Source organism: Leptosomus discolor, chromosome 7 (assembly GCF_034619465.1).
Source record: "Leptosomus discolor isolate bLepDis1 chromosome 7, bLepDis1.hap2, whole genome shotgun sequence".
NCBI lineage: Eukaryota > Metazoa > Chordata > Aves > Leptosomiformes > Leptosomidae > Leptosomus > Leptosomus discolor.
The window spans coordinates 47,512,186-47,527,987 of record NC_141397.1 but is presented as its reverse complement, the minus strand read 5'-3'; the positions used below and the strand labels follow the sequence as shown (position 1 = coordinate 47,527,987).

Sequence of the window (15,802 nt, the reverse complement as noted above, 5' to 3'; positions counted from 1 at the left end):
TTGTCTTTGGCAGTTCAAACTTCTGCCAGAAGGAAACCATCCAAAAATAAAGCTGCATTGGCAGTACCTTCAAAAATGGTTGCATATTTAGGAAGTCACAGGAAAAAAAAAAAATAAAAAAATCAGGATTCTGTATACATTTTAGCATGAAAACCTGAATAAATACTTTTTGTCAGTACTATATACTTTAATACAAACAAAATTAAATCATTATTTACACTGCTATCTCATAATATTTTGTAGCAATAATCCAAACCTAAGAGCAACTATATCACTGTCAACTTGTTGTTGCCTAAAGACCAAAGGAAGTTAACCCTTCAGGCAGCGATTCCTAAAATACCTGATATAGTACCAAGCATTTGATGGAAGGAATGAAAGATGTGCCGCATTGCAAAAGAGAGCCATCGTGTCCAGAATGTTAAATAATGAATACAGGAGTCTCAGCACAGTGCTATAACTCAGGGCAAATTAGAGAGAAGCCAACAATACCAGGACAAAACACAGAGCAAAATAGCCTTGAGAGGCACGCTCTATCAGGGTGTCAAACTGAACCTACGTTCTAAACTATTCTCAGTGTACTAGTGTCACAATGCTTCAACGTTTTCTATTTCCATAATTTTTCACTTTAATAAGTGCAAACACATTATCACTCACATGGAATCAAGCCCTACTTTTAAATTAATAGTGTCTGTCTTTAACTCTATAACATATAACTCAGGAATGCTGCATCCAAGCAAGCCCAAAACCGTAGGGAATACTGTATGCAACAATGGACAGAACTTTTTCAGAAAAGGCAGATGAGAGAAATGGGGAACATAGTCTCATTCGTTTGCATAACCAACTTTTTATATAAATGTATGTTGGATTAAAAAAGTTTCTGTTAATGATGTTTTAACAGAACACATCTCAGCTCTTCCAATTTACTAATAAACTTTTGAACTATTTTTCTTCTAATAAATTTCAATAATAAATTTAATCTAATAATTCCAAGTAATAAACTGTGGAACCAGTGTTTCAAAGGCAGGAGAAAAAGGACGCACACAGAACTCCTGGATACAGGCAAGAAGGGAAGTAGAAAAGGCAAAAATTCAAACTACTAAAGGCTGTATTAGCAGTTTGAACAACATTTTCTAGTGTTGACTCATCCATCAAAAGCATTTTCTTAGCACATTTTCCTCCAGACATCTGAAGGAATGCTCTCCGCATGCTACTCCTAAAAGAAAACAGTGCCTCTCCTAGAAGAATGCCAAGTTGTCTGTATAGATTCACTTATAATAATAATATTAATAATCCAAGAAAGGAGAAATGAAAAAAAAAACCAACCTGTAGCACTGAGAACAAGAGGAAGGCACAGCAGAAGTAAAGGAGAAACTAGTTTCCCCAGTTATGCTAGACCACATTTTTGAAGATCACTAATCTAGACAAAAAAAATGCAGCTTGTTGACATTCAAGTACATGAGACCTGAATTTGAAGTTGCCAGTTCTAGTTGTCCATCCCATCTAACTTCCTCTACTGCACTGCTACTGAAGCAGAAATAGTTGAACTATGAATAAAGATCCTTCCGAGCTCCCAATTTTCAGTCCAATATTCTTCATCCAGTCCAGTATTTTTTAGGCAAAGTTAAATGAACACCAGTTTAGTCAAAGGGCAGTAAGTGCTTCAGTTGTCTAACGCTAACCCATTGGCACATCTAAGCGGAGGTTTTCTAAGAGTGATTTCACTGCTTTACAGAGCGGTTCTTTACACCATGGTATTTCATAGGTGCTAATAGGCTGTGTTTCTATTTTCAAAGATAAGCCTGTGGTGAAAGGCTAGTAGTACTTTGTCTTACCTATCTGGTGAACTCTTCATAGAATCATAGAATGGTTTGGGTTGGAAGGGACCTCAAAGATCATCTAGTCCAACCCCCGCTGCCATGGGCAGGGACACCTCCCATTAGACCAGGTTGCTCCAAGCCCCATCCAGCCTGGCCTTGAACACCGCCAGGGAGGGGGCAGCCACAGCTGCTCTGGGCAACCTGTTCTGGTGTCTCACCACCCTCATTGTAAAAAATTTCTTCCTTAGATCAGCCTGAACCTGCCCTCTTTTAGTTTGAAACCATTACCCCTTGTCCTATCACAACAGGCCTTGCTAGAAATACTGTCCCCATCTTTCTCATAAGCCCCCTTTATGTACTGAAAGGCAGCAATAAGGTCTCCCCACAGCCTTCTCTTTCCAAACTGAACAATCCCAACACTCAGGCTAGCTTTTACTGCCATTATCACAGAGAATCAGGAATTTTTGGGTTCTAATCTCCAGTAAGCCTGGTTTATCCTACATCAACCACTATTTTTAAGAGACGACAGATGGAAGAATATAGCTATACATTCACTAAACATTTATAATAGAATGTTAGGTATGCTTCTAATAGTTGCAAGCTGTCTGCTACGTACACTGAGCATACACCAAAACTTTCTGTATGGAAATGACAAAAATTTACTGATTCAATTTCCTGAAAATTTGCTTGAAGAAAGTCCAGGTGATCAGGATCAAAGAGCAAAGTTGCAGTTTTAGATAGATATTTAGAACAAGAGCTCTAATCAAGGGGGAAAGCTTTCTTCCAAAAAGTGGTGTTGGGTACCTGAGACCATAAAGTTGGACTTTAAGAATCAGATGCAAGTCCTAGCATATGACTTTACAAAATGTATTTTAAGCTGATATCATGCACTGTATACTTAAGCATATAATCTATTTTAAGACATTTCTACAAAAAAAAATCATAGTCAAATGCAACGACTAGCATTTCTACAATTGCAGGAGGGAAAGATAACGACTGGAAAAAAAAATTGAATTATACAGCATTTCTCTGTAGTCTTATCACATCAGTTTCATCCTTATTACAATTTTCCATGGATTTGGCAAATTTTATAGACTACTAATAAAGTCCAGCCTCAGTAAAAGAAAACAGAAATGGGAACCCTTAAAAATTCAGAGAACAGGTAAGCCAGATGCCTAGATATTTCCTTACTACACCACAAATGTACCTATGACTAGCCCATACTTGGCCACCTAAACACGTTGATGTTTTTTGTTTTGTTTTAAACTGGCACTAAAGAAATGCACACCTAGACAGTTTCATTATAAAACATAAGAGGAATATCCACATATGTATACTTATATTTCTCTTTTATCACAAACTATAAAACTATCACCTATGTGATTAAAAACCTATATTACTTTCTTTGTGAAATAAGGCAGCTGCCTAGAGGCAAGCTTAACCTTTAAGCAGCTTTTTTCAGGAAATATTTTAAGAGTTCAGCTCTAAAGTCTTGCTTCTCCAAACTAAAGTGCTCCAGCAGGTATGAAAAAGAGGTGTAAAATTAAAGCACTTCTTTGAAATCACTGAAAACATCTGGATATACTTGATCACACCAAACTATACTGGAAACAATATACAATGATAGATTTTCCCACTTTACTTATCTGTGAGGGTTAAAAGCCTGTAACTAGCACTGAAAACAGACACTACCAAACTGTTAAGAAACGCCGTCTCAAATTGAAGTTAAAAATGTGACTTGGTATGCCTGTTACCTATCAGTGAGATACAGAGACGCTATTTAAATTCTATGTCATTTCATCACAGGGCATTCACCAAATAAGAATATATTCCCTCTTATATATCAAAACTTATCTTTGTCCAAAAACAACAAGCAGAAGAAAAATACTTACTTACCTATAGTGATGTACAACATTAAGGCTACAAATGAAAGCTGCAGTTGTTCCACACCGATACATGAAAGCCTTTAAAGTGTATACTATCTAGTTATTTATATTATCATAATTTTGTCATTGTTATTTGTATTCTGTTTCCACGGTAGTTTCGAAAAAACACAAATGTGGCTCATTCTTGCAGATAACATTCCAAAGCGCTTAATATTAAAAGCTTTGAAGGATTTCTCTAACTCAGTGTTAAAAATGATGTAAAATGGAATGCAAAAATGATAGTAAAATAAAAAGTATGCCTTAAAATAAAGCTCATTTTAAACTCATTCTCTCCCAAAATTACACAGGACAATGTATTGATATGACTCCCTTAGTTTTTAAAAAATTCCAAGAGAGCATGCACAGCAACTAATTCACTATCTCCTGCCAACAAAGCAGGTGGACTAAATGCGATTTTATTGATTTATTTGAAAGCTAAGATTCTCACTATCTTCTAAGGTTTTCAGTACAGTTCAATTAAAATGAGACTGCTCAGATTGCCAACATTTCTAGAAAAAATATAGTTCAGTAATAATCTTGCTGTAGGAAATGTTTTGGGGATTTTTTTAAGTTTCTAGCTTCCCAATGTTGAGGGACAGTTAGACAGAACTACACTTAAAGAATAAAGGTGAACACAAAAATGAAGGTAACGGTGGGGGAGGAATCACTTAAAACCCCCTTAATTTCCCTAAAAGTCTGCACTTCTGCCTCCCAGGTGACTCTCAAAATAGATGCAAACTTAATAAAGCAAAAAGCTGTAATTACTTTTAAAAATATGTTAATTAATTTCTCAAACTGGAAAAGCCTTTTCCTACCACAATCCCGCCTCATCTGCTGCCTGTTTAAAACCCACTTCCAGACAGCACAACATGTTCTTCATAATAAAAAATAGGATCACAGAAGGTGTGAAAGTAAGAGTGATGATGATTTGCCAAGATATTAATTTTCATATTTTGCCTGGTATTTCTGACAGCCATAACAGTGGTGTAAATTAATTTTCTGAGCAGAGATTTATGAATGGTGCTCCACATTTTAAGGGTTGCAGTTACAAGTAGAGGCTTCTGTATCTTTTTCCTAATGAATGCTTCCTTGTACCCAGCAAGATAGAATACCAAGATTATGAAAAAGGAAAATTACATTGATGAGATATTCAGTCAGGTTATTATTTTTGTTAATATTAAATGTTACAGCTTCACCAAATTTGAAAGAAATCCATCAGATTTCTTAAGCTAAGGAGCACCTAAAGCCTTTGGCTGAATTCCCAAAAGAATCCATATTGACATGCAATAGATTAAAGAGGAAGCAATGTTTGATATTGAAAATTATCTCAATACCAGACGACATATACTATGTTCATTTCTGCCCTTTGTTTTATCATTCCAATACAATCATTTTGCAAAACTGTGTGATGTAAATTTTACATGTGGTGCTCTAATAACGTACTGTCACTCCTATTAAACAGTTTTTCCCTCAAGTCTTGAAGTTTTCAGGAACCAAGAAATAGATTCTACAAAGTATTCTTTCCCTCTTCATTTCTCTTACATCATAAAAAGATAAAAGATATCCTAATGAATGTACTTTATATCAATTTAACTAATACATTTCAGTAAAAAACAAACACCATTTTTATTTTTAAACATTTCTTTTTTTTTAAATAGGTCTTTCAGCTAGCTAGAATATAGACTTCCTTTAAAGTAGAAAAGGGTATTGTGATGAGTAAGAAATCTGCACATCACTTGTCAATTAAATTTGTATAAAAAGCAAAAATAAAGACAGAGAAAGTTTAAATATTGGCAACATCAGTTCTATTATACTACTTTTTAGAATATTGTAAGATTTTTTTTGGCACAGCAACTTAGTTTTCTTAAGGGGTTTTTGTTATAAAAGCATTTCATTTACTACAGTAGTAGCAAGGTAATTAAACAGTAAGCAATTAAGAATAAATGCAATTATAGAAAGAGAATGATACGACATCCTCATACTTCATTCTCTGAAAATTCTACCACGAAACTTTCATCTGTTTCCAAAGGTATGTCCAAAACACTGAAAATAAATAATAAGCAATGTATCTCCCCCACCTCCCCGCCCCCACCACTCCCTTCTCAGTATGAATCACAACTTGAAATATAAAATGCAATAAAATTCCTACCTCTTTCATTGAGACTGTTTAGCACTGCCCTTTCAAGCTGTTCTTGTTCAGTAAGCCCACCTGTATAATCATAATAGCTCCTTGGCATTCTGTATTGATAACCTGAATAGCCATAATACTCTGTAAAATGAACACAAAATAAAGAAAATAAACTGCTGCTACTCAGTAGAAGACTGTGAAATCAGCTATTATCTTTATGCTATCTTTCTTCCACTAATTATTTTGAGAAAGACAAAATTACTAGAATTCAATTACTTATACAATATAGGCCATGAATCAATTTCTAATTTCCAAAGTCAGACTAACAGAAAAAAAAAAGGATCAAACATCTCAGTTTTTTATGATTGTTGCAAGTGTCATAGAATTGCCATTACATTATTAAGTCGTTTCACATAGAAAGACACTTTTCATCAGTTCCTTTTAACATTTAATTGTCAATACCTGGACACCTTATTAACGTCACTAGAACAAAACAACAGAACAAGTAGGTTACAGGCTTTTTCCCACCCGTCTCTCCCTTCCCCACAACGTCCACAAACAATACATACCAATGTCATCATAAATTCAAGTAATGTTTGGACCTAGAAAACACATGGGAAGAGATTCCCACAAATTTTTGCAGTAATATATACAGATAATATTGTGCTCTTGCACAGCTACATCTGCCCTGGAAAAAACCTCCACACCATAGATGTCCTCTAACATCACAATCACTGTACGTTGCCTGCACTACTGACAACCATTTGCAAAGTTTGTCAAAACCAAGCACAAACCATCATCCAACCCAAAACATGGGATTTAAAATGACATTTAAAAAAACATGGCTAAAGAATTGAGCGAGACTCTCTTCCTTTTAACACAATCTGATCTTGTCTGAGCACAGAAAATCTAAGCTGAGAAAAACTAGAGAGAAAAGTCCCATTTTTCTATTCCATTTTTGCATCTTCAAAATACAAAGCTTTGGGTGATATTTTAACTTCTCTTTGAGACAGCTGGACAGGGGATTTTGAAGAACCAAAGTACAGAAAAATTGCCAGTTTCTTCCAAACAACAGAAACTGAACATAAATTTTTCAAAGTGGAGTATCTAGAATTATTCTTGTATGAAACAAACACAGCATGCCATTTCCGCTTATCTTCAGATTATTAGCATCAATGATAGTCTTATGTTATCTCATTAGTTATATGGATTCCATGTGCAACCTTCTTGTGGAGTTTCTGTGATTAGTAACAAGCACAGACTATGAAGTGAGGACATATAAATAATTTCTTTTTAAAATGATTGTGTTAAAGAAATAAAATCCCAAGTTCCAGAATCTTAAGACAAATAAAAATAGCAATACCCAACTTGAAGTTATACAGGAAAAGCAGGAAAAATTGAAGAGAGACTGCACACTATTCTATACAGGAGTGTATATACTCCTCTGTGTGTATTATGCAAATATACCTACATATACTTTATATACGTGTATGTGCACACAGATGTATGTATACCTACACACATTATACACACACAGATACAAAAATGTAATTCTGTCCATATGCAAATTTTTCCTTTTTGGAACGTACAGCTGACATCAGGAGAATTTTCATACATCTGCAGTGAACACTTCGTATTATCCTCCAGTAACCTCAAATTCTGCCATTTCTCAAATGATCTGCAACTCCTCTGGTTAGGAAATAGTATTTTGGTGTTTTAATCTGTATGAATTCCAGTCATATTTTTAACAAACTTTAAAAGCCTTTAAGTCATACTGGCTATGTTTAAGAGACATAATTCTGCAGAAAAATAAAACTGACTGCTGGATACCATTCAGCTGTACATATATACACACATGTACACTTCGGATGCAATCTTCATATATTCCCTTTGTTCCCCTCTGTATTATGCTAATCTGAATGAACACTTTCCTCGGTTATAAATTTATTTTCTGGAGGCCTCAAAATTGCATGCATGAAGACTATAAAAATGCTGGTACTAAAAGCATGAACTTATCTGACAAAAGAAAAAGGATGTATTTTAATTTTGTTCTATTACTTCAAATTTTTCTACATTTGATGTTCTAACTGTCATCAAGTTTTAAGTGCTCAGAAAGCCTTAATCTTTTACTTTACAACGAGAAACAGTTCAGTAACATCACCACATTCAAGGTGTTCCTATTAATCAAAATAAATGTCCTACTACTTTATTCATGAACGGCATTTAGAGAAAATCTAATTCAGTTACTAAATACTAAATGTGTTAAAATTATACTTAAAATAATTTTTTTCTTCTAAAGCTATTTCCTTGTACTGTTTCATAAAAGCCGCTCTGATAATAACTTCATCTATTTTTCTACTTAAATAGGTACTTGAAGGCAGATAGTAATAAATCAGCAATACCAGAAAATGAAAAGTTAATTAAGATATGCATCATTAGCCTATGACACTAGAGAGTTTTTTCTTAATTCACAGATGGATGAATTTATTACATATATCATATACCAAGCAAAAGGTTAAATCTTCCGTAAAGACTTCTGCAAATAGGATGAAAGACAATTACAAAGCGTATACACAGGGAATGAACATAACAAATATATTTTTTTTAAACTGCAGTTGTAAGCCATTTTAGAGAAATTAATTTAGTACAAAAAAATAAATGTAGTTACATCTAATGCCAAGCTTGGAAGACAGGATAATTCAGGTTAACCCTCTCCTTTATCTTCCTTTTGTCCACAAAAACTCAAAGCAACAGCATGGCTACTTTGGGGACTACCCAAGACATGCAAAAAACCCCAGACTTCCTTGTTGTCAGTATACTGAAGTTTTCTGTCTCAGATGCTGTGTAGTCCCCCATCATGCCAGATACATTACATGCACTCTCTTCCCTTTTCCCTGCTTAGGAAGAGCTGGAAAAGAGAAGTAAAAGGCTATCCTGATCCTATTCCACAAGGGTGGTCTTTTAAACCCACCCAAGCTCCAAGCAGCTGGTGTACAGTGGCTGCAATAGATTATGGAGTTTAAATGTCAAGTACAAATTCTTATCTTCATTAGCCACTAAAGTACCTTTTCCAACATAAATCTTTAAAAGTTACCATCCACTCTGCTATACTGGAACACCGCTAGAAGATTTAGTGTCTATGAATGTGGAAAGCAGAGCAATGTGAGCAGCACACCCAGGCCCTGGCTGACTGGCCATCTAGCTAGGTGAACAACTTTAACTGGTCTGAGACCGCCAGTCATGGAAACAAGTAGCCCATGCTCACTACATAGTCTATGTTCACATCTTACTTCATTTCACAACACGAATTTTGTTTTTTTACTTTACCGGCCTTTAGAACAAGTGTTTGTTGACTTGAGAACTGGAATAATGGAAATCCTAGGTAAACACACTTTTAAGTTACAACAACCCTTGTTGCCCTGGTAAGGAAAGTAGGTTAAGATCTTTTGGTCAGGAATTATAAAACAAATGCTTCAAATACATTCAAGGGCCCACAATCTCAGTTGTGGGAATTATTTAATGTAATAATAAAATTGGAGGTAGATCATGGAAGACAAAATCAATCATGGAGAATAAAAGCAGCACTAACCTTGGCTCACTGTAAGCACATCTCACTTATAACAAAAAAAAAAAAAAAAAAACCCTGCATGACTAAACACCAGAGACGAGGAAAAATGATCAAATGTATCAAACAGTTTTCATTTAAGCAACCATAGAGACTACAACTTTTCAACCTGAGACAAGTGCTATATAACTATAAAGAACATGAAGGAAGTCCATAAAGAACAAAGGTTTAGTTTCCTTCCCAGAGAACAGTTAATGCGCATCAAATGAAATTAGCAGCTAGCAGCTTCAAAACAAACAAAAATGACAGATTCTACACCAGGAAGTAAACTGTGAAATTCTTCTTCTGTGATGCTGTAGGTGTTAAAAGAGTTCATGCCAACTCAAATTGCTCTTGACATATTCATGGAAGAAGAATCTATCACAGGCTATTAAAGAAAAATTCCCCCATAAAACTTTCTGCTGAGAACATCCTTAAGCCAAAAGCTACTGCACACTGGCAAATAGTTGAGGGAGTTATCACTATATATTCATCCTGTTCTTACAGCAGATGCCTAGGAAGAAGTGTAAGTCACTGCAGGAGATAAGATATACTAGGCTATACATCCCTTTAGCTTTGATCCAACACAGCCCTTCTCACAGCTGGGCTCCTCTTCTGTCCTTCTCAGACAAGGCTTCCACCTATTATTTCTATACACTCCACATATGTTCTGCACAAGACGTGAATCAAACGTGCTACATTCAAAGTGTGCCAGTATTCCGACTATCCATCCATATACAGTGAAGATAGCCTAAATTTATTCTGTTGAGAGTGGGCTTTTTGCATGTAAATTACTTGATTACAAGAAGTGTTCAAAGAAGTTCCCTGCCAGAGGCGGAAAAAAAAAAGCCATCCTAGAATGGAACTGATAAATTTGCCAGATCAGGGCAGATTTACCAAGGTTCAAAGGGCTGCTTTCAGTAGACACAATCTCCCCCTGCTACACCTTCTGCAAAAGGGACGGTATTTCCCCAGGGTAGCATTTTATGAAGTCATGACCTTAATTTGAGCTTTAAAGCCTCTTGTAGAAAATACATCCATACAATTCCCTAAAAAGGAAAGGTGAGACATGGCCAGAGATGTAATATAAGTTCAGCAAGTACACATATCTGCAGATTATTTTGTATATTATATATGTTTCCATTTAACTATAGGTTTTCTATCTTAGCGAAAATGATTTTTAAAGCTAGAATATGTTTTCAGGCAAGTGGCTGAAAATACTTACCTGAATAGTAGTCCCTTGGCCTGGGAGGGTCAGTGAATGAAGAAACGCCACCTAAATAAGAATAACGCATGTACTATTAGAATAATTACATTGTCTTGTCTTTATAAAATACAAAAACAAAATTTAAAGTACTCTTTCCTTCAGAATCCATTTCATAAGATACAGACATGAAACCATGAGTATCTATGAATTTTTTTTGGCATCAATGAGAGAATATATTATGGGTAAGCTTGTATGTTGTTCCAGATTTGGCAATAGTGTGCCATGTTTAAGCAGTATATCCATGTAGACTAGAAAAACGCAAACCAACCTAACAAATGTTCTCCAGAACATATAATGAATAATTTCTGCACTGAGACTGTAGATTGGTAAAATGGGTTAATGCACAGAAATCTGAGGACTGGAATAACACTGCACTGTTTCTGCTCTGCTACATAGAAGAAAAGGATGACCTGTGTACTGGAACACTCTCTCCACGTCTTAGTCACACAGCAACCTTCACAGCAGCAGGATCTCCATAGCACATTTCACTAACAGTATCATAGGTTTTATCACAGAATCCTAGAATAATTCCATTTGGAAGGGATCTCAGAAGGTCCTCAGCTGAACTCCACTCAGAGCACGGTTAGCTATGAGATCAGACCAGGTTAGTCAGGCGTGTATCTTGTAAAGTCCTGAAAACATTCGAGGATGGAGACAGCTGAACCGATGCTTGTCAGCATGATCCGATGCTTGACTGACCTAACAGTCATCAGACAGACCTCCATGTCACAGAAACATGCAATATAAACATTGAACTAATGTGACACTTTATGTCTGTTCACTCCAGTGGGGTAGGAAATCTGATGCTTTGGTCTCTATTTTTCCACTTAAGTGGCAAACATATGTGACTTACAGACTGTATCATCAAACTGCAATAAAACCTTCTGTGAAAAGCACAGACATTTGAAAAAACAGTTTCCCACTATACAAACACCATATCCATGGTCAACTTGATGGCACAGTCATGAATAAAGTATCCAACCTATTAAGTAATCAGACATAAACCCCAAATATTGACAGCCAACCCCAACACAGTTGTGACAGGGCTTAAACATTCAGTTAAAACACTGAAATTTATGGGAGTGTTCATATAAAGGTTTGCAGGGCTGTATTTAAAACACTAATTTTAGTCTGTTAGACTAAAGTTGTCTAAAGATAGAATCTTTTAAAAAAATAAGTATTACTACAATATGAAAAGCTTTAGTAACACATTGTTGGAAAGCTTGAGAATTCCAGTAACAATTTCTCAAGCACCCCACAACATTTTTCGAACTGTAGGGACTTTAACTAGAATGGACGCAAGTAGTAGAAATCAACATGGAATCACACTATGTTCTGGCATATTTTTATGGCTTCACCACACTTTGTTTAAAGTGACATCTTCATTGACTTATGTGAAATGTTTTACTCCAAATAAACATTTTAAAAGAAGGGTAAAAGGTATTTCTCTAAGTAAAAATATCTGAAAGATACATTTACTGGTTCTTATCATTAATATTTTAGGAAAAAGTTTATTTTTACTTCTGCATTCACTTTAATTATGAGCATATCTTTAATGGCCTAAAAACTTGAATTTCTATATGCAAGACATACTAAATTTTAAAAATAAAAGTGTGTCTCATGCAGATTTTATACATTGAACAAAATTATATACCTGCACAGGCTTTCATGATCTTTTTCAGAGGTCCCATAGTATACATCAATCCAACAAGAATCCCTGCCAGATGCCCAGCAAAAGAAGTCCTACAAAAAAGGAAAATCTTGTCAGTGATGGAAAGGAAGATTTTTTTATTTTTTTCTTAGGGATGCAGAATTTGTTGTAACTTAGAAATTCCCTGAGTGAGACCAAATATAGAGAAATTACTTGCCTGCAGGAATTAGCACCTAGTTTTCTTTCTTCGTAAACTACCTTAAAATTGGTAGTTATATATAGTTACAGAAAAGAATCTAACAAATATCCTGAAGAAGCTGGAAACTAATTTTAATTGCACATTTAAAGGACAGAATACCGTTGCACTAAAAGCATTTAAAGGCTTACTGCAACAGGAAACTAGTTCTAGTCTATAAAAAAGTAAATCCACGGAATTATGCTGAAATGTCTAGGTAGATCTACAAAACCATCTACAGTTTCAAGTGAAAGCATAAATACAGTACTTTCTACTGCACTATCAATACAATCCTACAATTAGTCTGAGAAGCATGACTGCAGATCCATTGCAATCTTTGTAACACATCGCCTTCAAAATTAAAAGAATGAGTGAAATGCTGAGATCCAAATTCTTTTCTATACATACCAACAACTTTTTTAAAGATCATAGTCCATTTGCACATAGAATGAGAAGGCTCTAGAGTCTTTTGAGAAATCAACATGGAAGCATATGTTTACAGTAAATAAGGAGATTTGCTCCAAGTACTGCTATGACTACGGGGTACTCTACAAATTCATAAACCAATTTTCAGCATTCAAATTAAGAGTAAAATCTTTCGAGTTTAACCAGGTTTAAACACTATTTGTAAATTGCTCACCTCTATTATGCAGTTAGAGAAGCCAAAACACTTAGCATTAAGATTTCCTAGTATATGCAATTATAAATAACTCAGTCCACTGGATTTATACTGGTTGTCCAAAGATTCAATATGAGCTTTTTCTGCCTTTATAAAGCAGAAATGAAACCCTTGTTTAATGTAAAGACAGACTTAAACATTATGCTTTTTACATTCCAGTCACAAATTCAGAAGAGTTACACAGATGATAGCATATGTACTCATGACAATATGACTTCCAGGCACCACTGACAAAAGTATACAACTAAATGCATGTGTCACTAGAGGGAGATAAAGATCAAATCTAAATGCACTCTTTTGCCACCTACTTAACCACAAACTTGCATTCCACTATGTAGAGCTGCGGTTCTCTCCCATAAGTAACCAACCATTATTTTTTTTGAAGAGTAACACATAAATGCTGATGTGAAAACTTACATGTAAGGGGTAGCTACAAAAATAAAGTTTACATAAGGAACTAATTTTCAAAACAGATTTTTCAGAAACAGATTTTCCAAATTTGTGAAAAATACATGTCTGCCTTGGAAAATGTCTGCACACAGAAAACATTAAATACTTCATGACGCCTTACTCTAGAAATCACCAACATGAGATTGATTCCCCTATATTTGTGGCATAGAACAAGTTTTCTGCTTCTCTTGATTTACTTGAGCACAACTTTGTTCCACAACACCCAAAATCAAGGTCTTTGTTTGCAATACAGTAGAGTTGTGCATTTACACAATCTGAATATTCAAAAACCTTCAACTTTAAAAAGTCTTGAGGGTGATAATTTCCACTTCATGCCTATTGAATGGGTTAGTGTACTAGACTCCTAAACACTATGGAATGTTTAATTATAAATTATATTCAAGGAGTAGAAACTCAAAATGAAAATGTTTAAACATGGTTTTCTAAATGAAAAATAATATCAGATACACTGTCACACACATATACTATCACTGACATGCAGAAAATTAGTATATTTGACAAATCACATCAAATTTTCACATATGCTGTCATAAAATTAATTGAAGCACGATCAACAGTAGCACCTTGCTACGTGTAATAACTGAGCAAAAGCAATTCTGTAGAGTACAAGACCACCACTTTCCTTCCATTAACAGAATACTTAATGTTACAGCCAAGTCAAGCAAACACTACTTCATTTTAGAACATGTTATAGTGTAATTTACTCAAATGGTAACTTAATACCTTTTTTTGCTAATGTTTGGTATCACTTATAGTATATGAAACATCTTTATAGATATTTTCCAAATGCAACAACTAAAATAAAGATAATAATCAATTTTACCAAAAAAAAGCCATTTTATTAAAAACTTTTAATGCTGTCAAAATTAATAGAAAAACACCAAACCATGCAGCAAAATTCAAAAGTAGTTAACTTGGTTCTTTTCCCAGCTGTTTTGAGGATGGGTAAGTTTCCACAGGACTGTAGGGGTATTTCTATATCCATTGTTAGGCAGGAAAGGAGAACGGGGAGGATGACTCAATCAGTGGACTACAGACTAATCACTATCTTCTGTTCCCAGATAAAACTATTTGATCAACAATTATTAGGAGATGTAATTTGTGTTTTACAACCAAGGTATGAACATCAGAAGCAGAAGCCAGATTTGTCAAGAGCAAGTCAAATCAACCAAAATTCCTCCTTTGACAGGGCAACAAGAGCCTCACGGAAAGGGAGAATTAGCAGCTGTCACACATGCTGAAAGAACGCAGCACTGTCTTACAGCATTTGTCATAAAGAAGGCTTAAAACCCTTAAACTCTAAAACTACACTAAGCAGACCCTTAAGTGGCTGGTAAACCTGACTTAGCACTGACTCATTATCAAACTTAGGATATGAATCAAGTGGATTTCCGCAAGAGCCTATTCCAAATATAATTTACAAATGACAAGCTAAGAGAAGGTGTAAGGGTCACTGCAGATGGCACTGCAATTTAAAGCAACCTTGACAAAATGAAGTACTGGTTTAGAAAAAATAGGGTGCAATTCAATAAAGACAAATATGGAGTTCCAAATATAGCACAGAAATCATCAACTATGCCAACAGGCTAGAAGTGACTGGCTAGTAGGAGAGCTTCAGGATAGAAGCTGGGGCACACAGTGAATTATACAATAAAGGACAGATTGACATATCACACCACCATAGAAAAGACAAGTATTTTATTGGAAATATATAAACAGGAGCACTATCTGTAATTAAAATGAAGTAGCCTTCTGCTCTACTCAGCAGTGGTCTCAGCTGGAGAACTGAGCCTACTTTTTGCATATTGCACAAAAAGAGCAACAAAACCACCAGAGAGCCCACAAAACTTCTGGGAAAAGACTGAAGGGATTACAATCACTCAAGTCTATTGAAGAATTCTCTCACAGACATAATAATCTTAAAACACAGAAAAGACTGTCACAAATAGGAATGAATACACTCTCCACATTCTGTATCCACAGGATAAGGAGTAATGGACACAAGTCACAGCAAGAGATTTAAAA

The 15,802-nt window shown here is 35.1% G+C and overlaps 1 protein-coding gene across 1 annotated transcript in view; it reads right to left on the bottom strand.

Moving 5' to 3' along the window:
- RHBDD1 (rhomboid domain containing 1) overlaps positions 1–15,802 on the bottom strand; it is a 49,084-nt gene that overhangs the window by 15,868 nt on the left and 17,414 nt on the right. Inside the window, exons 5-7 of the mRNA XM_086467944.1 lie at positions 12,396–12,484; positions 10,700–10,750; positions 5,892–6,011 (exon numbers count right to left, since the gene is read on the bottom strand). Coding sequence (XP_086324070.1) covers positions 5,892–6,011; positions 10,700–10,750; positions 12,396–12,484 — 260 coding nt within the window. The remainder of the gene's footprint in view (positions 1–5,891; positions 6,012–10,699; positions 10,751–12,395; positions 12,485–15,802) is intronic.